Source organism: Schistocerca nitens, chromosome 2 (assembly GCF_023898315.1).
Source record: "Schistocerca nitens isolate TAMUIC-IGC-003100 chromosome 2, iqSchNite1.1, whole genome shotgun sequence".
NCBI lineage: Eukaryota > Metazoa > Arthropoda > Insecta > Orthoptera > Acrididae > Schistocerca > Schistocerca nitens.
The window spans coordinates 858910143-858937649 of record NC_064615.1 but is presented as its reverse complement, the minus strand read 5'-3'; the positions used below and the strand labels follow the sequence as shown (position 1 = coordinate 858937649).

At 40.1% G+C, this 27507-nt stretch overlaps 1 protein-coding gene across 2 annotated transcripts in view; it reads right to left on the bottom strand.

The window, feature by feature from the left end:
* Positions 1-27507, bottom strand: part of LOC126237120 (uncharacterized) — a 331755-nt gene that overhangs the window by 104198 nt on the left and 200050 nt on the right. For both annotated transcript variants that reach the window (XM_049946935.1, XM_049946936.1), the window contains one exon: positions 22139-22354. In XM_049946935.1, the coding sequence (XP_049802892.1) occupies positions 22139-22354 (216 nt within the window). The remainder of the gene's footprint in view (positions 1-22138; positions 22355-27507) is intronic.

Sequence of the window (27507 nt, the reverse complement as noted above, 5' to 3'; positions counted from 1 at the left end):
AACAAGATTAGAACCCTTTGTCTTCCTGGTCAAGAGGATTATTTAGTAGTTAGGAATTCACAATAGTCATAGGGTAACATGGTCATATCAAAATTAAGCATGTAATTAAAAAATGTGATGGCAAATAGCCTTCATACTGCGACGTATTTGTTGGAGAGCTGCACAGGGAATCTGCTTTAACATATGCTAAAATAAGATAAGTACTGATATATTTGATTGTACATTGCTACTTCTTGCTATTCCTTGTGAATCAGCAGTAGATGAAACTTTCAGAAAAGTTTGCTCACTGGGTAGTGTTGAATTTCACTTAGTACGCCAACTGGGCGGGGAGGTGACAAATTTTGTTTTACGCAAGTAGTAGTAGCAGTAGTCTGAGTAGTAGTAGTAGTAGTAGTAGTAGTAGTAGTACTAGAAACAATGATATCACTGTACCTAGTTCATAAAACTGTTTTACTGTAGTGGCTTAATTTACCAGGGAATGGTCTAAGGGATGTCAACATCTAACCGGGAATTTTTCATTAAAAATAAATAATTAAATTAAAAAACTGCATGTCAAACTTTTAGCTGCTAAGGCACAGTGCAAATATTTTTTTGTTAAAGTAACTAGTTTTTGACACACAAAGAACCACTTATAACAGCAGTTTGTATAGCCCTTCCTGTGTGGAATGTGAATCGGTGAATAAGCAGACACAGCAGTGACAACAGAATGTAGCGCTGTGTAGCACAAGGTTCAAAACGTATACATATGGATTTTAAGCACTTAAACCACATCATAAATGTTTCAAATCATTAATTTTTTGAATAACTTGCAATTCATATCATCAGCCAAACTGCTACAGCTGTAATTGTTACACAAGTGACAAGAAGAGGCAAAAATAACAAGACAGTGTATGATATTACATTACAGAAGAGTTCAATCAACTGGGACTTCAATTTGTTGACATGAAATATTTTATAACAATTTCTGTAACACTGTTCTTATGACAGTTTTTGAATGACATGTTTTACTAACACTGAAATAGTAACTAGGTTATTTCCAGTAGGTGTCACAAAAATGCGAAGTCTCCTCTACTGGATGGTAAAAACAAACATTTTCTTTACACCAGCACACATGATACAAGGAAAATTAATCAATTTATGCACATCACAATAGTTATTAGTTTTACTTAGGCAAAATTGGGGTGCAGCAAGAAATGGTTGTGGTCAATTGTTCTGCGTTTTGTCATGACCATTGTTCCGCGTATTGTGCTTTGTACCAGGCATAGTCGATCAAGTTCGTAAAACCTGTGACGCAAACTGACATTGTACAAATAACTGAAGTTTAACAATAATATTCCACTGTAAACCTGAAATGACAAAGAGCCATCAGAAATTATATTGTCCAACAATTTCTGAAAAATGCTTCAACATTTTGAAAAAATTTGTTAATCGAGATGTTGACTCTCTTCATCGAACTCCTAAAGACAGAGTTATGTTACATCCAGGCAAAGAGTTCAACAAAAGCAATGAATTATTTGTTGCAACTGGTAAGAAGTTGTTCTGGATGTAATATCGAAAATTATCCTCTTCCTTTTTCCATATTTTGCTATGTCAATTACAAGAATTATACAAATAAACAGTCCTTTTCAATTTTCGGTCCTAATTTGCATTGAGTTTAATAAAGACAGGTATAAAGCTGCTGAAACAGTAATTCACTGGTACTTATCACTGACATTATTGTAAATGAATGTGTCTTAGCATTTGTCACCTGCCCAACAACTTTGTGTAAAGTGCAGTTTCCGTGCAACTCTTGCATGAAACCTGACAAACTGGCTTTACATACAGCATTTTAGGGTATCATAAAAAGCTTCATTTTCATGTCATCTACTAATTTTTTATAGCATTATTACCTATTACTCACATCTCCTCTACATATTTACATGAAGTAAACTTTGAAATCTTCTAATTTCCTTTGCCATACAATTTCGTGAATCTGTCTAACTATGGCGAAGGAACTTGGAAATCAGTAATGTTAATCTCACTTGTAATTCACAGGCCCCAGTCATGTAATCTCCCTCAGTAATGGTGCACTGACTCTTGTGAGCTGTTCTAAATCTTTTGAATAGTTTTTCTTTTACACTTTTGCAAGTTTCACTTTGGTGCATCTTTCATACTTCGTGTAAATCTTTGTTCCATTTATAAAATTCATGTTCAGATTTTATGAAGTGGAACTAGTCTTGCACTTTGCTTAATTTTATGTGTTTGCTCCCTCCTTTGTTTAACCAAAAAATTTACAGCTATTACTGTACTTAGCCACATTTGTAATTTTTGTTCTACAAACGTTCTGTTTCCTGCATGATTAAAGCACTCAATAATAATGAAACTGCCTTGAACAAAAGGAGTAAGATATAGTGTAGACAGTTATACTCCTATTTCTATGTCCTCAGTGTCCGTAGAAGTTTACTGTTTGGTTTCAGAAGTGGTCTAACAATCGAAATGCTGCATTCTCTTTTCTATGTTGGGCACTGAAAGGATTAAACAAAAAGTTGTAAACATTCTTTGATTTAACTTGGGCATTTTATTGTATTGATTAGAAATTCAATGGCGATAACATATTAGACCTTCTGGTGACAAACAGACCCGAAATATTTGAAACAGTTAACGCAGAACAGGGAATCAGCGATCATAAAGCGGTTACTGCACCAATGATTTCAGCTGTAAATATAAGTATTAAAAAAGGTAGGAACATTTTTCTGTTTAGCAAAAGAGACAAAAAGTAGATTACAGAGTACCTGATGGCTCAACACAAAAGTTTTGTCTCGAGTGCAGATAGTGTTGAGGATCAGTGGACGAAGTTCAAAATCATCGTACAATATGCATTAGATGAATATGTGCCAAGCAAGATCGTAAGAGATGGAAAAGAGCCACCGTGGTACAACAACAGAGTTAGAAAACTGCTGCGGAAGCAAAGGGAAATTCACAGCAAACATAAACATAGCCAAAGCCTTGCAGACAAACAAAAATTACGCGAAGCGAAATGTAGTGTGAGGAGGGCTATGCGAGAGGCGTTCAATGAACTCGAAAGTAAAGTTCTATGTACTGACTTGGCAGAAAATCCTAAGAAATTTTGGTCTTATGTCAAAGCGGTAGGTGGATCAAAACAAAATGTCCAGACACTCTGTGACCAAAATGGAACTGGAACAGAGGATGACAGACTAAAGGCCGAAATACTAAATGTCTTTTTCCAAAGCTGTTTCACAGAGGAAGACTGCACTGTAGTTCCTTCTCTAGATTGTCGCACAGATGACAAAATGGTACATATTGAAATAGACGACAGAGGGATAGAGAAACAATTAAAATCGCTCAAAAGAGGAAAGGCCGCTGGACCTGATGGGATACCAGTTCGATTTTACACAGAGTACGCGAAGGAACTTGCCCCCCTTCTTGCAGCGGAGTACTGTAGGTCTCTAGAAGAGCGTAGCGTTCCAAAGGATTGGAAAAGGGCACAGGTCATCCCCGTTTTCAAGAAGGGACATCGAATAGATGTGCAGAACTATAGACCTATATCTCTAACGTCGATCAGTTGTAGAATTTTGGAACACTTATTATGTTAGAGTATAATGACTTTTCTGGAGACTAGAAATCTACTCTGTAGGAATCAGCATGGGTTTAGAAAAAGACGGTCGTGTGAAACCCAGCTCACGCTATTCGTCCACGAGACTCAAGAGTGCCATAGACACGGGTTCACAGGTAGATGCCGTGTTTCTTGACTTCCACAAGGCGTTCGATACAGTTCCCCACAGTCGTTTAATGAACAAAGTAAGAGCATATGGACTATCAGACCAATTGTGTGATTGGATTGAAAGTTCCTAGGTAACAGAATGCAGCATGTTATTCTCAATGGAGAGAAGTCTTCTGAAGTAAGAGAGATTTCAGGTGTGCCACAGGGGAGTGTCGTAGGACCATTGCTATTCACAATATACATAAATGACCTTGTGGATGTCATCGGAAGTTCACTGAAGCTTTTTGCGGATGATGCTGTGGTATATCGAGAGGTTGTAACATTGGAAAATTGTACTGAAATGCAGGAGGATCTGCAGCGAATTGACGCATGGTGCAGGGAATGGCAATTGAATCTCAATGTAGACAAGTGCAATGTGCTGCAAGTACATAGAAAGATAGATCCCTGATCATTTAGCTACAATATAGCAGGTCAGCAACTGGAAGCAGTTAATTCCATAAATTATCTGGGAGTACGCATTAGGAGTGATTTAAAATGGAATGGTCATATAAAGTTGATCGTTGGTAAAGCAGATGCCAGACTGAGATTCATTGGAAGAATCCTAAGGAAATGCAATCCGAAAACAAAGGAAGTAGGTTACAGTACGCTTGTTCACCCACTGCTTGAATACAGCTCAGCAGTGTGGGATCCGTACCAGATAAGGTTGATAGAAGAGATAGAGAAGATCCAACGGAGAGCAATGCGCTTTGTTACAGGATCATTTAGTAATCGCGAAAGCATTACGGAGATGACAGATAAACTCCAATGGAAGACTCTGCAGGAGAGACGCTCAGTAGCTCGGTACGGGCTTTTGTTGAAGTTTCGAGAACATACTTCCACCGAAGAGTCAAGCAGTATATTGCTCCCTCCTACGTATATCTCGCGAGGAGACCATGAGGATAAAATCAGAGAGATTAGAGCCCACACAGAAGCATACTGACAATCCTCCTTTCCACAAACAATACGAGACTGGAATAGAAGGGAGAACCGATAGAGGTACTCAAGGTACCCTCTGCCACACACCGTCAGGTGGCTTGCGGAGTATGGATATAGATGTAGATAATATTACTGCAGAAGTTGGACCACTGTGGAATAAACGTAGCAGCTCACAAGAGGTGCCCTTCATATTTTAAGAACAGACAACAAAAGATCATTCCCCACAGAAATGAGAACGGCTGTGAGGTGGCATTTGAATGGGGCACAGTCAAGTGGGAGTGCCTCAGGGTCCGCTATTGTTATATGTGATGTGCTTTCATGTGACAGTTGATACTAAAATATTTCTATTTGCTGATGACACTAGCTTGGTAGTGAAGAAAACATAGCTCATCGCCTGTGGAACATAAACTGATGGTAAATCACAGTTAATCTAACTTTTTTCCATTTCTAATACACAATTAAACTAAAAATGACATTCTGATTGCAAAGAATGGACATAAGATTAGTGACAATGAACAATCTACATTCCTTGGTGTTCAGACAGATAGTAAACTGTCATGATGAGCCATTGTTCAGAAACTTGTTCAAAAATTGAAAGCTCCTACAGGGTGATGTAGTTAAAAGTAGCCCATCTCCCTTTTGAATGTGAATACAGTATTTCAACTTCTGAAATAGAGTAAACAACTACAACTATGGACAGTTTCGGTTGGTTGGTTGTTTTGGGGAAGGAGACCAGACAGCGAGGTCATCGGTCTCATCGGATTAGGAAAGGACAGGGAAGGAAGTTGGCTGTGCCCTTTGAAAGGAACCATCCCGGCATTTGCCTGGAGCGATTTAGGGAAATCACGGAAAACGTAAATCAGGATGGTCGGATGCGGGATTGAACCGTCGTCCTCCCGAATGCGAGTCCAGTGTCTAACCACTGCGCCACCTCACTCGGTATGGACAGTTTTCAGCAATAATAAATTGTTAGCATTCTTCTGTCAGCATTTAATTTTATTTCATCAGTGAAGTTAGATGCGTCTCCTTGTGGTCTGCAGAATGACTTTGGCAGATGAAAGAGTAGAAATTTTGGAAGAATACATGAAAACAGATTCGATTAAGGAAACTCATCACATTGTCGGGGTCAAGTATCTGGACTGAGGACCATCAGCTAAGAGAGAAATACAGAGCCTATATAAAAATTGGCGTATCTATGGATCTGTGCAAAATGTAGAAACGACAAAGAATTCCTTTATTTTGCGCACCTGAAGTTATTGCAGACATTCATCAAAGAATTATTCAGACCTGAATGAAGTCTACACTTAAATTGGCTTAACAGGCATATGTAACTAGGAGTAGTTGCCAGTGGATATCAGAAAGTTAATTTGAAGCCATATCGTGTGACAGCTGTGCAGCAATTAGGGGAGAACGACTGTCAGAAATATGTAGATTATTGCAGTGGCTTCCGAGTAGCATTAACAATGGTTTGTTAGAGCCGTTCCATTGCATAATGCATGATAAAGCAAGGTTTCTTCTTTTCAGTCTTGTGAATTCATGAAACACAACGAACTGGGCAATGGAGGACTCTAACATTGTGTGCCAGCAACCACTCCACGATGGGAAAGTCGGCATTTGGTGCGGTGTAACAGGTGTGCGCATCATAGGACCGATATTTTTTGACACTACCCTCAACACAGTTGCATAAATGGATTTTTTCTTTCTTTCTTTCTTTTTTGTGCTCAACTCACTGTGCCACCCGGCATATTTACCATTTAGCAATACGCGGTAGTCCAACACACAAATTAATCTACTTTGCTTATTTTCATTCCCTTCCGACATATGGTATTATACTGGAGCAATCCTTCCCATTCACAAAGGGTACTTTTGGATCAGGTATGGGCAGTTTGAGCAATATACAGGATGGTCCATTAATTGTGACCGGGCCATATATCTCACGAAATAAGCATCAAACAAAAAAACTACAAAGAACGAAACTTGTCTAACTTGAAGGGGGAAACCAGATGACGCTTTGGTTGGCCTGCTAGATGGCGCTGCCATATGTCAAACGGATATCAACTGCGTTTTTTAAAATAGGAACCCCCATTTTTTATTACATATTTTGGACCACTTTTTTCGCTCTGTGATAGATGGCGCTGTAATAGTCACAAACATACGGCTCACAATTTTAGACGAACAGTTGGTAACACAGAGGTTTTTTAAATTAAAATACAGAATGTAGGTACGTTTGAATATTTTATTTCGGTTGTTCCAATGTGATACATGTACCTTTGTGAACTTATCATTTCTGAGAACGCATGTGTTACAGCGTGATTAACTGTAAATACCACATTAAAGCAATAAATGCTCAAAATGATGTCCGTCAACCTCGATGCATTTGGCAATACGTGTAACGACATTCCTCTCAACAGCGAGTAGTTCGCGCATGCATTGACAATGCGCTGACGCATGTTGTCAGACGTTGTCGGTAGATCACGATAGCAAATATCCTTCAACTTTCCCCACAGAAAGAAACCCGGGGACGTCAGATCCGTTGAACTCGCAGGCCATGGTATGGCGCTTCGACGACCAATCCACCAGTCATGGAAAATGCTATACAATACCGCTTCAACCGCACGCGAGCTATGTGCCAGGCATCCATCATGATGGAAGTACATCGCCATTCTGTCATGCAGTGAAACATCTTGAAGTAAATCGGTAGAACATTACGTAGGAAATCAGCATACATTGCACCATTTAGATTGCCATTGATAAAATGGGTGCCAATTATCCTACCTCCCATAATGCCGCATCATACATTAACCCTCCAAGGTCACAGATGTTCCACTTGTTGCAGCCATCGTGGATTTTCCATTGCCCAAAAGTGCATATTATGTCGGTTTATGTTACCGCTGTTGGTGAATGAAGCTCGTCACTAAATAGAATGCGCGCAAAAAACCTGTCATCATCTCGTAATTTCTTTTATGCCCACTGGCAGAACTGTACACGACGTTCAAAGTCGTCGCCATGCAATTCCTGGTGCATTGAAATAGGGTACAGGTGCAATCGATGTTTATGTAGCATTCTGAACACCGACGTTTTTGAGATTCCCGATTCTCGTACAATTTATCTGCTAATGATGTGCGGATTAGCCGCGACAGTAGCTAAAACACCTACTTGGCCATCATCATCATTTGTTGCAGGTTGTGGCTGATGTTTCACATGCGGCTGAACATTTCCTGTTTTCTTAAATAACTTAACTATCTGGTGAATGGTCCGGACACTTGGATGTCATCGTCCTGGATATCGAGCAGCATACATAGCACACGCCCATTGGGCATTTTGATCACAATAGGCATACATCAACACGATATCGACCTTTTCCGTAATTGGTAAACGGTCCATTTTAACACGGGTAATGTATCACGAAGCAAATACCGTCCACACTGGCGGAATGTTATGTGATACCATGTACAGGGCTATTACAAATGATTGAAGCGATTTCCTAAATTCACTGTAGCTCCATTCATTGACATATGGTCACGACACACTACAAATACGTAGAAAAACTCATAAAGTTTTGTTCGGCTGAAGCCGCACTTCAGGTTTCTGCCGCAAGAGCGCAGTGAGACAAAATGGCGACAGGAGCCGAGAAAGCGTATGTCGTGCTTGAAATGCACTCACATCAGTCAGTCATAACAGTGCAACGACACTTCAGGACGAAGTTCAACAAAGATCAACCAACTGCTAACTCCATTCGGCGATGGTATGCGCAGTTTAAAGCTTCTGGATGCCTCTGTAAGGGGAAATCAACGGGTCGGCCTGCAGTGAGCGAAGAAACGGTTGAACGCGTGCGGGCAAGTTTCACGCGTAGCCCGCGTAAGTCGACGAATAAAGCAAGCAGGGAGCTAAACGTACCACAGCTGACAGTTTGGAAAATCTTACGGAAAAGGCTAAAGCAGAAGCCTTACCGTTTACAATTGATACAAGTCCTGACACACGATGACAAAGTCAAACGCTTTGAATTTTCGGCGCGGTTGCAACAGCTCATGGAACAGGATGCGTTCAGTGCAAAACTTGTTTTCAGTGATGAAGCAACATTTTTTCTTAATGGTGAAGTGAACAGACAATGTGCGAATCTGGGTGGTAGAGAATCCTCACGCATTCGTGCAGAAAATTCACAATTCACCAAAAGTTAATGTGTTTTGTGCAATCTGGCAGTTTAAAGTTTACGGCCCCTTTTTCTTCTGCGAAAAAAAACGTTACAGGACACGTGTATCTGGACATGCTGGAAAATTGGCTCATGCCACAACTGGAGACCGACAGTGCCGACTTCATCTTTCAACAGGATGGTGCTCCATCGCACTTCCATCATGATGTTCGGCATATCTTAAACAGGAGATTGGAAAACCGATGGATCGGTCGTGGTGGAGATCATGATCAGCAATTCATGTCATGGCCTCCACGCTCTCCCGACTCAACCCCATGCGATTTCTTTCTGTGGGGTTATGTGAAAGATTCAGTGTTTAAACCTCCTCTACCAAGAAACGTGCCAGAACTGCAAGCTCGCATCAACGATGCTTTCGAACTCATTGATGGGGACATGCTGCGCCGAGTGTGGGAAGAACTTTATTATCGGCTTAATGTCCGCCGATTCACTAAAGGGGCACATATCGAACATTTATGAATGCCTAAAAAAGCTTTTTGAGTTTTTGTATGTGTGTGCAAAGCATTGTGAAAATATCTCAAATAATAAAGTTATTGTAGAGCTGTGAAATCGCTTCAATCATTTGTAATAACCCTGTACTTATATGTTTGCGACTATTACAGCACTATCTATCACAAACTGATAAAAGTGGTCCAACTAAAACATCCATATTTCTTTACGTACTACATGAATATGTAATGAAAAATGGGGGATCCTATTTTTAAAAAATGCAGTTGATATCTGTTTGACCTATGGCAGCACCATCTAGCGGGCCAACCATAGCGCCATCTGGTTTCCCCCTTCAAGCTGGACGAGTTTTGTTCTTTGTAGTTTTTTCGTGAGATATCTGGCCAGGTCACTATCAATGGACCACCCTGTATAGGGTAAGTTCGTTATCGGCTTGTCGATCCCCTGTTCAAGAGTATGGGAGTTCTGACACTGATCTCTGAATAAATATTACCTTTAATGTCATACATTGCTAACACTATGATCTTACTCCCAAGAACCAATAGCTTCCACTACGTTAATGCTACGCAGAATTCTAATGTGTATTTGAATCATACCTCCTTGATGCCCAGGTAGAAAGGCATACAATATTCTGTTGAAACCATTTTCAATAAGCTACCACAAGAATAAAAAAAATCTTAACAGTGATTTACACTTTCAAGAGTAAACTGAAAAATTTCCTCGTGGTTCGCTTAAACTATTCTGTTAGGAAGTTCTTATATTGTTGACTCATATACATATAATACAGGGAAACATTCCACGTGGGAAAACTCTTTGCCTTTACAAATGTCTGCTTGTGTGTGTGTGCGCGTGTGTGTGTGCGCGTGTGTGTGTGTGCGCGCGCGCGCGAGTGCATACCTGTCCTTTTTTCCCCCTAAGGTAAGTCTTTCCGCTCCCGGGATTGGAATGACTCCTTACCCTCTCCCTTAAAACCCACATCCTTTCGTCTTTCCCTCTCCTTCCCTCTTTCCTGATGAAGCAACCGTTGGTTGTGAAAGCTTTAATTTTGTGTGTCTATCGACCTGCCAGCACTTTCATTTGGTAAGTCACATCATCTTTGTTATATATATAAATTCAGCAGCCTGACCTCTGCAGAGGATTCGTATCAATTTTATATTATTTATTAATAACTTTCCTGCTGTATTTTCATGTATTGAGTCGCTCCATGGCCTGGATATTGGCTCTTCAACCTGGTCTTACGGAAACACTTGTGTACATAATTAAATCAAACTCTAATATGACCTTATATGGACTACGGATTTATCTGCAATCATTCAGCAACACAAAATTCCGAAGGAAAACTAGGTAAGTGACAGTATAAAGCCTTCGAGGCTGTTTTGGAGCATTCAGATTGACTCCAACTAACCATTTGCTGGTGGAAGCATTGAAATGTTGTTCAAACTATGCAGGAAATACATTACTGCCAAATCCGCTTTGAAATGTTTCCATTTCTTACATGACAGTTTGTTTAGAAAAACTACAAAACTACCTAACAATGCTATGTGGGCAGGTATTGGTTTAAAAAAAGAACTCCTGCTCTTAGCAGATTTTTACGTCAATGCTTTGCCTTTGCACTTCCCCTCATCACGCCCTATGCTAATACCTTAGTGACACTGGACATTTAAGAGGCACCTACAAGGCATCCAAGGTACACTGAATGAGAAAATTTTAGCTGATAATTTTAGCTCAAGACAAGTTCCATGCGGCTTTTTGCGGATGATGCTGTAGTATACAGAGAAGTTGCCGCATTAGAAAATTGCAGTGAAATGCAGGAAGATCTGCAGTGGATAGGCACTTGGTGCAGAGAGTGACAACTGACCCTTAACATAGACAAATGTAATGTATTGCGAATACGTAGAAAGAAGGATCCTTTATTGTATGATTATATGATAGCGGAACAAACACTGGTAGCAGTTACTTCTGTAAAATATCTGAGAGTCTGTGTGCGAAACGATTTGAAGTGGAATGATCAAATAAAATTAACTGTAGGTAAGGCGGGTGCCAGGTTGAGATTCATTGGAAGAGTCCTTAGAAAATGTAGTCCATCAACAAAGGAGGTGGCTTACAAAACACTCGTGTGACCTATACTTGAGTATTGCTCATCAGTGGGGAATCTGTACCAGGTCGGGTTGACAGAGAAGATAGAGAAGATCCAAAGAAGAGCGGCGCTTTTCGTCACAGGGTTATTTGGTAAGCTTGATAGCGTTACGGAGATGTTTAGCAAACTCAAGTGGCAGACTCTGCAAGAGAGGCACTCTGCATCGTGGTGTAGCTTGCTGTCCAGGTTTCGAGAGGGTGCATTTCTGGATGAGGTATTGAATATATTGCTTCCCCCTACTTATACCTCCCAAGGAGATCACAAATGTAAAATTAGAGAGATTCGAGCGTGCACGGAGGCTTTCCAGCAGTCGTTCTTCCCGCGAACCATATGCGCCGAACAGGAAAGGGAGGTAAGGAAAGTGACACATAAAGTGCCTTCCGCCACACACCGTTGGGTGGCTTGCGGAGTATAAATGTAGGTGTAGATGTAGATTTACACAGATGAGTCTACCCATAAAAAGGAACAGGAAGTGTATTTGTGAAAGGCAATACTAATCAAGGGGTGCAAAAACAACTCATTGCAAAATGTACAGCATTTTAGAAAAACTGAAATGTGTGAAAGTAGCCTCAGAAGAAACTATGGTATCGTGTGCTATCGATGCTATGCCGTGCCAGTCCACACATACAAGTTGACAGCAACCATGTGATCGTACTGCATATCTGTGCCTGGCTCTGAGACCGACTTGAAGGATGTCACACTGCTCAAGCCTAGTCGAGTCTGTCTGTCTTTCTATCAGTTCCATTCTAGTCTAAGTACTGTTACTCAACCTCTGGCACGACTGTGGATATTCGACTTGGTCTGTCTGAAGGACTTGCATTTGGTTACTGCTATGGACTTGCTGTAATTCAAGTTAAGTAAACAATGTTTATTACACAATAAATGTGCATCTCAGTTTTTTGCTCTGTCACAGAACCCACCAATTTCTTGGCTTCCATCAGCAGGATGACCAAAAATCAAGAGACGAGGGAAACGTGTTTGGTTGTCACTCAGTTTTACTTCTCGTCAAAGAACAACTGTCAGTGATATTTCTTTGTGTCTTTCTTGCAGAACTGTGGACATTCAATGAGCTTGCCAGTGACATTGCTTCTGTGTTACTGTGAGTGTGTTTTCAGACTTTTACCTTGCAACCGACTGTGTGTTTTTTTGGTGCTTTTTTAAGACGGACATTACTAGTGATTTATCCGTACTCTCTTGTATCACTGTTTGGTGGTTGTGCCCTATTTTCAAGTGTATTTTTCAGTGTTTGATCATGGCCAGTCCCTGCAAGAACTGTCAGTAATTCACATTGTTCAGTTTCAGGCACAGCAGATGCAGCATTTCATAGAAATAATGTACAGACTGTTCGCTGCACAAGCAAACACAGGAGAGCTGACCCAGCACATGCAGTACTGCCACAGCAAGCAGCACCTGTTTCTATACTGTCATTCTTTGCATCTGACTCTCAACCAGAGGAATGGTTGAAGCATCGTGTATAGTTGGGTTGCTGACTTACACGGTGTTGCAGCCATTACAAATTCAAGAGGGAGTGTGGACATTAGTGTTGCGATTTCATAATTAGGCACGCCATTATTCCTCTGCAGCACTCCAAGTTTAGTGTGCATGGTTTGGTCTTCTTCAGATTGTTTGGCAGCCACAGGCACTGGGAATGGGGTGTTATCACCATAGTCTTAGGTCACTCATTATGTATTGTACAGGATCACACCCCATCAAAATCAGCTTCATTTGTGTGGATTACACGATTCTGCCTTGGGTTTTTCACTTGCAGAGTCGGTGCCCAGGAGGAACGTACAGTCTCAGTCATCTTCACCTACCATGGATGCCCCAACCTAGGGTCTTGCACTGTTAGAATGGATGGGAAGCCAATGGACATCAATGCAGTGCCATCACTGTCACTGCAGTGTAAGCAGCGCCAGCTGTGGGAGGTGGGCCCTCTTCGCCTTGCCACCTTCTGGTGGGCCACCATGAACCTTCCAATCGCCAGTGAGCTTCTTCCGATAGAAAAGGTCTATTCCTGGGTGTCAGTGCGCCCCCAATGTCTGATGTTTCCAGCTATTCGCATGATGAATGTCGAGATGCATGCAGGAGCTTGTCATCAGCTGAAGTTTTGTGTCCTGCCTCTCAGTGGCACCTGCATTTAAGCGCTCCCCCCTCCTGCCTTGATTTCTGGCAGCAACAGTCCACACTCGGAAGTTGGCAGAACACTGCCAATATGCGTCTGACTCCGAAATTCACCCTGCTCACCCCATGTGACCTGTGCTGCTATGGGGCCGACTTAAAGGATTTTACATAGCTCGAGTCTAGTGAAATCTGCCTGTTAGTTCAGTTTGGCCTGACAGTTCAGCTCTATCAGCCTCTGATATGACTGTGGATATTCGAGTCGACCTACCTGAAGGACTTGCACTAAATATTGTTCTGCACTTTCTTTTATTTATGTTAAGTGAAAGAAGTTTATCAAACATTGTGTGTACATCTTTATTTTGCTCTCTGTCACACAACACACCAACTACTTGGCATTCACCACAGTATGACCAAACATAATCAACCACAATTTTATCAGATTTATACTTAGCACTGATACGATTAAAATACTACAATGTCAATAGTACCAAAAATTATCTCATATATCGCATTACAAAGTAGTTCGGAAGCTATCCCCATAAATGAGACTATCATTATGTTGTGGGTGAAGATGCATAGCAGAATAAAAGTAAAGAGGAAGTGGATACTCTGATAAAGGAAACTGCATACAGTGGTTTAGTGAAATATGATAAAGTGACACCTTGCAGTTCACAAAGAGCAGGGTTAGGGCTCAACGATATGAAAACCTGTACTGGTCTTACAAAATTAAAGTGAGGCACTACAACATAGTGTTAGTTAATCTCCTATCTCTTCCCTGTTATCAAAATTTTAAACACAGCAGAAACTTTACAGTGACAATGTCGTGCCTCTGGTTTAACTGAGAGATTCTGGCAAAATATCTACAGCCTCATCATGATCCCATATTCTTCATGTTGATGAGACAGTGAGAAAGATGTTAATCTCTTTGTTCTTGGGTGGGACAAAAGATATAAAGAAATCACGATATCACAGCAGCATGTGATGCCCTCTGGTAGTGCAATAAAAATGAACAAACTCCGTTAGCAACAGAAGACCTAAATGCACATAAAGTCCTATACAATTTTATAGCAAAAGTTATAAGAATGTGTGGTAGCTCTATTTCTGAAGGAGGACTTTGTCTGAGGACTGAAAATACTCCTACTATTCTTTTTCATTTTGTTTGTCTGTGACTCAATGCCTCTTTTATGTGGTGAGTAGCAACCTACCCTTTCCATATTGTTGCCTGTTCAAACGTAGTGTGAAATCAAATGCAGTACAACCCTGTTTTTACGTTCTGGGAATTAACATTTTCCCGCCGTTTACAACATTTTTAATGACTACGTTCAAATTTACTAAGTTCACAATGTTCATTTGGCTCCAATTTTGCATTAACATATTTATAACTTTATCCAGTTTACACTTTATAAATCAGTGTTCGTGGGGAAAAAACTGATGTAACTGACATGCAATGATACTGGCAAGTACTGTCTGAAAGTCTGAACAATTCGTTATCTCCTGCCATTGCCATGCTCTACTCAGCATCGTGGCTGATGGGAGTAACTAGGTTCATTCAACTGAAGGTATCATGAGCAGTCACAATCAGTTTCAAACTGTCTTTACTACACATTCACAACTTCGTGATCATTACGAGACCTCAAATGCATGCTTCGCGTGTCTTCATTTGGTGACTTGTAGTGCTAGTTGACATCTGTGTGTTCTTTGTGTTGGTCAAATGTTTCTGGTTTAAATAACAAAACACTGCACCAGTTAATTTGTTTTTCCATGCATAGCAAGATGCACTTCGAGAATTTCTTCTAACTGTTGGGTGCAAATATTTATGTAAGTACAGTATAACCCCAATTTTGCGTGACCTCGATTTCATGTAAACCTGCATTTAACGGAAGAAATTTCAAGTCTCAAAAATTATTCCGTAAGTGCAATGCAATTTTATATTTGATTTAAAGTAATTCAAATTACAGCAAAACCAGCATTTAGCATTAAACCTAGTTTACACGACGATACTGGGTTGTGTCACTCGTTCCGTGGAATGAGTTGCCCGCGAAAGGCAAAGGTCCTAAGTTTGAGTCTCGGTCCGGCACACAGTTTTAATCTGCCAGGAAGTTTCAATACTGGAAATGTCTCCCAAGTGAAACTGTTTGTCACGCATTTAAAAAAATACTGTATTTCTAGTAGAGCCACTTAATACTCAATCCATCATACAATGAGCCGTATCTTTCACTTTTAAGTGCAGCTTGAAATCGATATATATATATTTCCAAAGTCTCATTTTTTGGGGTGCTGCTTGCATTCGAGGTTGGCTTGCAATTGGGCAAATACGGTAACTACAGTACTTGTGGCGGCTTATAGCGGGATTTTTTGGAACTTCCGTACGCTTTGCCTCCAAATGCGAGCATCGTATAATATAGGCTTTAAGGATTATGAACTCTAGCATTTATATAGGATACGATCAATCATCTTCCATATCGATTCCTCGCTACATGCATGAGCACGCTCGAACTTAGCCGACTGCGGCCGGAGACTAACAATGTACAGCGTGCTAACACTCGTGCCGCTTTCCATGCTTGCATGCAACCGAGCTTTGTCCGAATCTGTACATTCGTAGCAGCATTACAGTATAGCATCAGTTTACGCAAGTTTGCATCAGTTCGTGTATTACTGTGTCTTGCGCAGAGAATCCAGCTGTATATCATGCGTGGAGAATCCAGCTGTATATCAGTTTGCTCACTCACATTCATTGTTGTAGTGAAGTTGACTATGGCAGAAGAAAAAAAAACTCTTATCTGTCGTGGAAAAAGTGAACTTGATTCGGGAAGTGGAGAGAAATGCAAATGTGCCAATAAGTGAAACGGCTCGACGCCTGGGACTTGCACAGTCTTCATTGTCAGGAACATTGAAGAATAAGGAGATGATTCTGGATCAAGAAACACAATGCAGTTCAAAAGCAAAGCAGAGAAAATATGTTAAAAGTCGCCTTATGAAGAAATGGAATCGAAGCTAATGGAGTGGTTCAATGGAACATGTGCTGAAAATTTACCAATCGATGGGAAATTGATAAAAATGAAAGCATCTATGATATCTGGGAAACTTGGACTAACAGAATTCAAAGCTTTGAATGGTTGGCTGGATAGTTTCAAAAAACACTATGGGATAAATTGCAGGCCAGTAAGTGGAGAGAGTGCTGCAGCTAGTGATGGAAGTGTTGAACACTGGAAAGAAGAGGTGCTGCCACCCCTCTTGGAAGGTTTCGAATCTTGGGATGTGTACAATGTGGATGAAACAGACCTGTTTTACCAACGCATGCCCTCTAAAACCTAAAGTGTTAAAGGAGAAGCATGCCATGGAGGAAGAATGAACAAGCAGAGAATTTCTGTTCTCATATGCAGCAACGCAGATGACAGCGACAAGCTGGATCCCATAGTAATTGGAAAGTTCCACAAACTACATTGCTTTAAGAACAGTGCTACGCTGCCATATAAGTATTATAGCAACAAAAGTGCTTGGATGACTGCGGACTTGTTAAAAAAGTTCTTGCAAACTTTTGATGCATGAATGGGTGCTAGAAAGAGGAAGGTTGTTCTCCTTATGGACAAGTGTCCCGCTCAGCCAACAGACTTAGGATTTCAGCGGAACTCCAGCCCATGGATCTAAGGATTATTCATAGCCTGAAAAGCAGTATTGGAATGCTCTTGTCCTTAAGGCACTTGCCTTTATTGATAGAAATGAAGTGTTTAAATTGAACATCCTGCAAGCAATGCATATGCCCACAGGAGCTTGGAAAATGGTAAGATTAGATTAGTACTTGTTCCATAGATCATGAATACGACACTTCATAATGATGTGGAACGTGTCAGGTTAATAAAAGGTGCCAATTCAAGATATTACATTACACAAAATATTACAGGACACTTATTTATTTATTTATTTATTTATTATTATTTTATTTTATTTATTTATTTATTTATTTATTTTTTTTGTTGTGGCGAGGGAATTACCCACTTACTATATCCAAAAATTCATCTAATGAGTAGGAGTTGCCATTCAGAAATTCTTTTAATTTCCTTTTAAATGATATATGACTGTATGTCAGACTTCTGATGCTATTAGGTAAGTGACCAAAGACTTTTGTGGCAGCATACTTTACCCCCTTCTGAGCCAAAGTTATATTTAACCTTGAGTAGTGAAGCCCCTCCCATTAACCGTGGACCTTGCCATTGGTGGGGAGGCTTGCGTGCCTCAGCGATACAGATGGCCGAACCGTAGGTGCAACCACAACAGAGGGGTATCTGTTGAGAGGCCAGACAAACGTGTGTTTCCTGAAGAGGGGCAGCAGTCTTTTCAGTAGTTGCAGGGGCAACAGTCTGGATGATTGACTGATCTGGCCTTGTAACAATAACCTAAACGGCCTTGCTGTGCTGGTACTGCAGACGGCTGAAAGCAAGGGGAAACTACAGCCGTAATTTTTTCTGAGGGCATGCAGCTTTACTGTATGATTAAATGATGATGGCATCCTCTTGGGTAAAATATTCCGGAGGTAAAATAGTCCCCCATTCGGATCTCCGGGCGGGGACTACTCAAGAGGACGTCGTTATCAGGAGAAAGAAAACTGGTGTTCTATGGATCGGAGCGTGGAATGTCAGATCACTTAATTGGGCAGGTAGGTTAAAAAATTTAAAATGGGAAATGGATAGGTTAAAGTTAGATATAGCGGGAATTAGTGAAGTTTGGTGGCAGGACAAACAAGACGTGAATACAGGGTTATAAATACAAAATCAAAAAGGGGTAATACAGGAGTAGGTTTAATAATGAATAAAAAAATAGGAGTGCGGGTAAGCTACTACAAACAGCATAGTGAATGCATTATTGTGGCCAAGAAAGACACGAAGCCCATGCCTACTACAGTAGTACAAGTTTATATGCCAACTAGCTCTGCAAATGAAGACGAAATTGATGAAATGTATGATGAGATAAAAGAAATTATTCAGGTAGTGAAGGGAGACAAAAATTTAATAGTCATGGGTGACTCAGATTCGAGAGTAGGAAAAGGGAGAGAAGGAAACATAGTAGGTGAATATGGATTGAGGGGAAGAATTGAAAGAGGAAGCCATCTGGTAGAATTTTGCGCAGAGCATAACCTAATCATAGCTAACACTTGGTTCAAGAATCATAAAAGAAGGTTGTATACATGGAAGAATCCTGGAGATACTAGAAGGTATCAGAAAGATTATATAATGGTAAGACAGAGAATGGGGGGTTGGGTTGTTTGGGGAAGGAGACCAGACAGCGAGGTCATTGGTCTCATTGGATTAGGGAAGGAAATCGGCCGTGCCCGTTCAGAGGAACCATCTCGGCATTTGCCTGGAGTGATTTAGGGACATCACGGAAAACCTAAATCAGGATGGCCGGACGCGGGATTGATCTGTCGTCCTCCCGAATGCGAGTCCAGTGTCTAACCACTGCGCCACCTCGCTCGGTATAGAGATTAGGAACCAGGTTTTAAATTGTAAAACATTTCCAGGGGCAGATGTGGACTCTGACCACAATCTATTGGTTATGAACTGTAGATTAAAACTGTAGATTAAAACTGAAGAAACTGCAGAAAGGTGGGAATTTAAGGAGATGGGACCTGGATAAACTGACTAAACCAGAGGTTGTACAGAGTTTCAGGGAGAGAATAAGGGAACAATTGACAGGAATGGGGGAAAGAAATACAGTAGAAGAAGAATGCATAGCTCTGAGGGATGAAGTAGTGAAGGCAGCAGAGGATCAAGTAGGTAAAAAGACAAGAGCTAGTAGAAATCCTTGGATAACAGCAGAAATATTGAATTTAATTGATGAAAGGAGAAAATATCAAAATGCAGTAAATGAAGCAGCCAAAAAGGAATACAGATGTCTCAAAAATTAGACAGGAAGTGCAAAATGGCTAAGCAGGGATGGCTAGAGGACAAATGTAAGGATGTAGAGGTTTATCTCACTACGGGTAGGATAGATACTGCCTACAGGAAAATTAAAGAGACCTTTGGAGAAAAGAGAGCCATTTGTATGAATATCAAGAGCTCAGATGGAAACAAACCCAGTTCTAAGCAAAGAAGGGAAAGCAGAAAGGTGGAAGGAGTATATAGAGGGTCTACACAAGGGCGATGTACTTGAGGACAATATTATGGAAATGGAAGAGGATGTAGATGAAGATGAAGATGAAATGGGAGATACGATATTGCGTGAAGAGTTTGACAGAGCACTGAAAGATCTGAGTCGAAACAAGGCCCCCGGAGTAGACAGCATTCCATTAGAACTACTGACAGCCTTGGGAGAGCCAGTCCTCACAAAACTCTACTATCTGGTGAGCAAGATGTATGAGACAGGCGAAATACCCTCCGACTTCAAGAAGAATATAATAATCCCAATCCCAAAGAAAGCAGGTGTTGACAGATATGAAAATTACCAAACTATCAGTTTAATAAGTCACAGCTGCAAAATTCTAACGCGAATTCTTTACAAACGAATGGAAAAACTGGTAGAAGCCGAACTCGGGGAAGATCAGTTTGGATTCCGTAGAAATGTTGGAACACGTGAGGCAATACTGACCCTACGACTTATCTTAGAAGAAAGATTAAGGAAAGGCAAACCTACGTTTCTAGCATTTGTAGACTTAGAGATAGCTTTTGACAATGTTGACTGGAATACTCTCTTTCAAATTCTGAAGGTGGCAGGGGTAAAATACAGAGAGCAAAAGGCTATTTACAATTTGTACAGAAACCAGATGGCAGTTATAAGAGTCGAGGGGTATGAAAGGGAAGCAGTGGTTGGGAAGGGAGTGAGACAGGGTTGTAGTCTATCCCCGATGTTATTCAATCTGTATATTGAGCAAGCAATAAAGGAAACAAAAAAATGGTTCAAATGGCTCTGGGCACTATGTGAGTTTACTTCTGAGGTCATCAGTCACCCAGACCTTAGAACTAATTAAACCTAACCAACCTAAGGACATCACACACATCCATGCCCGAGGCAGGATTCGAACCTGCGACCGTAGCGGTCACTCTGTTCCAGACTGTAGCGCCTACAACCGCACGGCCACTCCGGCCGGCTTAAAGGAAACAAAAGAAAAGTTCGGAGTAGGTATTAAAACCCATGGAGAAGAAATAAAAACTTTGAAGTTCGCTGATGACATTGTAATTCTGTCAGAGACAGCAAAGGACTTGGAAGAGCAGTTGAACAGAATGGACAGTGTCTTGAAAGGAGGATATAAGATGAACATCAACAAAAGCAAAACGAGGATAATGGACTGTAGTCGAATTAAATTGGGTGATGCTGAGGGAATTCGATTAGGAAATGAGACACTTAAAGTAGTAAAGGAGTTTTGCTATTTGGGGAGCAAGATAACTGATGATGGTCGAAGTAGAGAGGATATAAAATGTAGACTGGCAATGGCAAGGAAAGCATTTCTGAAGAAGAGAAATTTGTTAACATTGAGTATAGATTTAAATGTCAGGAAGTCGTTTCTGAAAGTATTTGTATGGAGTGTAGCCAGGTATGGAAGTGAAACGTGGACGGTAAATAGCTTAGACAAGAAGAGAATAGAAACTTTCGAAATGTGGTGCTACAGAAGAATGCTGAAGATTAGATGGGTAGATCACATAACTAATGAGGAGGTATTGAATAGAATTGGGGAGAAGAGGAGCTTGAGGCACAACTTGACTAGAAGAAGGGATCGGTTGGTAGGACGTGTTCTGAGACATCGAGGGAGCATCAATTTAGTATTGGAGGGCAGTGTGGAGGGTAAAAATCGTAGAGGGAGACCAAGAGATAAATACACTAAGCAGATTCAGAAGGATGTAGGCTGCAGTAGGTACTGGGAGATGAAGAAGCTTGCACAGGATCGAGTAGCATGGAGAGCTGCATCAAACCAGTTTCAGGACTGAAGTTCACAACAACAACAACATCAGATGATCTGAAAATTGTCAACTGAAAAGGCCTGGAGAGGTGCATATAATGTACACGTATCTGTGTTCTGATTGTTGGAACCGAAGGCTACAGTTGACCATGTAACAGTATAAAGATGGTAGCCCTTAAATTACAAATATAAGATTAAGGAATCCAGAATGTAAAGTGGAGTGTGAGAAAAACTTTTACACTATCAATATTTTTAATCTTGTACTGAAAATTTAAGGAGTTTGACAAATTAATCAAACCAGTGAAAAATATTTTTCTAGCTGTTGAAAATTATGAGTCCAAGTTGACGTATTCTGTTGAGTGTGTCATTAACCTCATATGAGTATCTGCTGCCAAATGCTAAGCACAGCATTTCACAAGCCAAACCATGCATACATCTCTCTTTCTAATGTGATTTGATTTGCATCCTATTTTCAAATGAAACTGCACAACAATAAACAATGCCTAAATAAATTTAAGAAACGAATTTAATTTAAAATTAGAAATTACAATATAAGTGAAAGTCAAACACTGAAGATCATACAACTTGTTAAAAAAATGTAATATACACGCTTCAAAAAAAGATATGTAATTTATTACTTGCCTGATTTGTCCTGTCAATAACTGCCATTAAGATTTTGTCACGAACCAGATCCAAGAAGTAATTGCTTACTTCCTTTTTCCATTCACCCACAGCAGGTTCAACATTTGCTAAACGTGAAGGTATTCCTTGCATTGGCAATTGCGCAAAATCTCTGTGCATAAATCTTAGCTCTTCAGATCTCACATAGCCCACAGTTCCATAGTCAATATAATTTATCTAGAATAAAAAGTTTTCACATGTACTACAAATTTATAAATAAATGATAAATTATAGATATAAGGTAGATATTGAAATGTTCCAGCTAGTGCTCACAGAAACTAAAATATACATTCATAACGTAACTGTCACTTCTGAAACTGTGAAAATCAGAGAATTTGGTCACTGTGATCAGGATGTTTCTGCTAAAATTATTAATAAATAGTTTTTAGTCCAGCATTGTTGCTACACAAGACTACTATTTGCAAACGAAAGTTCGTAAAACTACAATGAGACTGGATCAGTACACAGCAAAGAATATAGGTATATCAACTGCACTGCATTAGAGAAGCAAGGTTTGCACCACCCTACTGCCCTGTAACAACCCAAGTGCAGCATGGGGCTTGTGTACTCCATGTAATGTCATCCTCTAAAATCAGCTATGATAAAGAGGACACACAGTACATATAAGCCTAAAATCAGCTATGATAAAGAGGACACACATTATATGCAAGTGTTACTGCTTACACAGTATATGCAAAGGCTACCGCTTAAAACCACCAGGTGCTACAGATAGGAACAGATATTGTTGGCAATAAATACGAATAACATGATACTGCAATTTCAGTGACTTTAAATACGACACTGCTTTAGGAGCCCCACTTTATCGGTCATGGCATTTCTGGTATGGGGGAAAAGTTTCAACTTACATGTACAAATTTCAATACCTGCAGTTCTATTAAGATCAGCATGTGCAGATGTGCAGTAAGAAACAGTTATTTAAGATACTGACTCCTGGAAGTGGCTGCTCGTCCGAGGTGCCCATGAAGACTAGAAGTGAATGTGAATACTAGGACTGGATATTTGTTGCCAAGAAGTGATAGAAAGTCTTGCTTTCAGCCATAAAAATCAGAACTGACAAAGAAACATCCTGAAACGTACCAAGTTGAATCCACTCCATTTGCTATTATTCTACATCTCTTAAAAATACTAAATCTTTTCCTTAAGTTTCATTTGAAGACAGTTATACACACAGTAGTATCTACCTAAATGTGCCAAAATGCTATTCACACAATAATTCATGAACATTCAGTATTCATAAGGTAATTTTCAATCCACTGATTGCAATGATATATTTTGTTGGAAAGCACTTTAAAATAAAGAACAAATGATGACTGAAATTATTACCACAGTACCTCCTGAAGAGTTTATCATTAATTCTGGGAGGAATAACACCACTCATTAGCAAAACCTTAAAGCCACTCCTTACAGTGAACTATTACAGTTTTCCTAAAAGTAATTAATTTAAGAGATTATTACAAACAAAGTCCGAGAACAGCTGAAACTACTGTTCCCTTTTGTACTACTATGCCTGTTAAGATTCCCAAGTTTGATACTACACTTTCGTTGGATTAATTTTTCTGGATTGAATGAACCTTTTCTTAACCAATTAAGCAACTAATTAAGAATTTGCATTAATGATCATAAACAATTGTAAGTGTAAACAAGGCTGCCATACTTATAATTAGGGAATTCACAGCTTTGACTCACTGAATATTTCTATAGTCTTCTTTATTTTATTAATCCATGACATATTTTGTAAACCAAATTACTGTCCCATTACAGCTCATCCAAATCAAAATCTATCCTACAGGCCCGCACGAGCTAGCACATAAGCAAGAACTATGTAACAAGTCTGTATACTGAAGGAAAAATTTGCCCTATTTCTGCGAATCTCTTTGACCAAAGTACAGTTCATACCTGTCCATCAACTGCATAATACTGAAACACTGCTGTCTGTCTGTATTGTGGTGTTAATTGCTGTGTGTCAACTACATACACTACATTTCTGTAGTTTATTATCGGCCTTCAGGAACCTTCTGTGTCCACTGAGTGTTTAATTTAATACCAACTTTGGAATGTTCATCTGCCAGACTTGTATGTAAAAGTGCACTGTGACTGCCTTAATACTGTCACTCTATTGTATTATTGTGGCAGTGTGTATCTGTGATAAGCTTTTATATGAGGTCTGTGACTGGCTGGTCACTGTACTGCACTTACTGACGATAACTATGTAAAGCAATCAAATCTGTTTTGCAGTGTTGCTGGATAATTTGTAATAAAACTACTTTCAGTAATCAGTTTATCCCCTGTCAATCAGACACCGAGAGCTACCGTATTTACTCAAATCCAAGCCGCACCTGAAAAATGAGACTCAAAATCAAGGGAAAAAAATTTTCCCCAATCTAAGCCGCACATGAAATTTGAGACTCGAAATTCAAGGGGAGAGAAAAGTTTTAGGCCGCACCTCCAAATTGAAACAAAGTTGGTCCATTGTAATATGAGACACAATTTAGGTTGAATGAATGACGATACAGTTACAGGAGTTTGGTTCGAGTCGTAAGCTTGGCAGTTAAGCTTTACCAGGTAGCCATTGCTATGCGTCAGGCACTCCGTCCGTATTTATATGGGTACCCTTCCTCTTTCACTTGCTTCGTCTGGTTTGAATTGACTGCTTATTTTTCTTTTATCTGATAAGTGCCGTTCTCTCTGTTATAGGTGTTTACGTCACTCTAAGTCGAAAACGCATTACTGTACTGTGCCATATATTGCTTGTCGCATTCTGATAATGAGCGTTAACAGCCTGTTGCTGCTTGCGGCATGGCTTGCTTTTGTGCGCACTACCACGGCTTGCAATAAAAAAAGAGGGGAATTGTCTCATAAGTGAAACAATGGCAAGAGACTGCTATTTGTTGTTACTTACACTGCTGCTTTCTTTGATAATGATCAACAAGAACCAAATAATAGACTGCGTATGATAGAAGATGTTCTGAACGAGAGTTTAGCGAAAATTTTTCTCTGTTTGAAAATCTTTGCAGGCGCCTCTTTAATACATTACATTCTGCACAGAAATTAGAGTCATCTTAGATTTAAAAATCTAGTCAACTGTCATGCTTCATTTCTGAGTGTATCACTATTAGGCATAAGAATAATACGAATATGAGCATGACATGATATGTATATTCTTCCGCGTTTGCTGTTGTCTCACTCTAGTTTCGTAGTTTATTGGGCAGACAGGATTTAAATGAGATAGCAGCAAACACGAAAGAATACATGGCAAAATGTTTATATTCGTATTATTCTTATGGTGAAGAGAATACTGCATATGATTCACAATTCATAAAAGTTCCTGTTAGCAACCATATCTTCTCACAGATAGGAAAAAATTCAGAACGTAGAGTTGGCCATATTGATAAATATCCCAAACAGTCTTGCCAGTCGGATTTTCGTAGTACACTGAAATGCTGCTACAGTCGAAGATGAACAACACAGAATTTGTATTAACTTCGTTGGCTCATGTACGAAAATGCAGTGGTCGAAACTCGGGGCGGAGAAAAAAAAGCTCGTCTTCCATCTTTTTTTAATTTATTTTTGGCGCCAGTATTTATCTTTGTGCCTGTAAAGCATGCCTGTGTAGCGCTACATATATTCGACGGCAGAAGTTATTTGTGGCTGCACCTACCAACATTTTTCAGAACTTCCGCTTACTTTGCACTCGATTCTAAGCCGCAGGTGGTTTTTTGGATTACAAAAAACCGGAAAAAAAGTGCAGCTTAGATTCGAGTAAATACGGTAACCAGTTACTGCAGGTAGACACACTCCAATCCCCCCCCCCCCTTTTTTTTTTTTTTTTTTTTTTTTTTTTTGCCGCAGTGGCACAAAATGCTTCTTCACCCGTCAAGCTGATTAACCCTGAAATGTTTCTTGGCTAGAATCCTCCACGTTCCAGTTGTGTATCTGTAAATTATAGTGAAATGCGTTCTACTTGGGAGATGGAGACATATGTCCATGTACACTACATTCATATACATTGTAAAAGTGTGTGTGTGTGTGTGTGTGTGTGTGTGTGTGTGTGTGTGTGTGTGTGCGCGCGCACGCGCGCGCATGGTTTTTTCCCCCCCATATCTCCTCATAAAGCACTGGAGATTTCTACCAAACATGGTACACATATTCCTTACTGTCAGGCAACAATCGCTGTGGAGGTAAAAACCACTTACCTACCATAGTTCAGCAGATATGACATCAAAGTAAGGAGATGCATGAAAAACAAGCTGTGTCATGCATGATGTTTAAATTTATTACTTCTTTGCTACTAACTCTATTCCAAATACATTTTTCAAACAGTACCCACATAACCCACTCTATGTGCCTACACAAATAGGTCATGGTATGACATACAGCTCAAGAGATATGATGTCATAAATAATGAAATGATTTTAAAAATTGCCAAATCATGTACGAAGTTTTAACAGATTCTTCACAGACAGCAATTACCCTCCCAACCCTGTACGAAAACAGATCTCCCGTGCCGTACCTCTCCAGTCACCCACCACCTCCCAAAGTCCGACCGGCCGACCATAAAGGAACATTCCCCTCATGACTCAGTACCATCCAGGGCTGGAGCAACTTGGGTCACATTCTCCACCAGGTTTTCGACTAACTCTCGTTGTGGCCTGAAATGATGAAAGTCCTACCCACTATCCTTCCCACCCAGTGCTAGTCTGCTGCCCACCAAACCTACACAATATCCTCGTCCATCCCTACACAACTCCTGCTCCCAACCCCTTGCCTCATATCCTTGTAATAGACCTGGATGCAAGACCTGTCCTATACATCCTCCCACTGTCGCTCTCCAGTCCGATCACAAACATCACCTCTCCTATCAAATGCAGGGCTACATGTGAAACCAGTCATGTGAGCTACAAGGTAAGCTGCAATGACTATGCAGCATTCTACATGGGCATGACAACCAACCCGTGTGTGCACATCCGTCCAATAAAGGCCTTGTTGGCCAAAAGTTCACTTTCTGACAGTCTTTGTGCTGTGCCTACCTGCATCTCCACTACATGGCGAGTAGCAACTTTATTTATCTATTTATTTAATATTTGTGTTACAAGTTAATATTTTCAATTTTTTGTTGCATAAATACATGAATCTCTTATTAATTTTCAATGCACAGAAATCCATGCCATAATTACAATTAAACGGCGTAGTTGGTGTGCAATATAAAATGTGCAATCCCTCTATCTTTTTACCTTTAAACCCCTTACCAAACAGTTAGGAAATTAACCATTCGCTCCTCTGCACCAAAATGCTGATTACTTTAGAAGTTA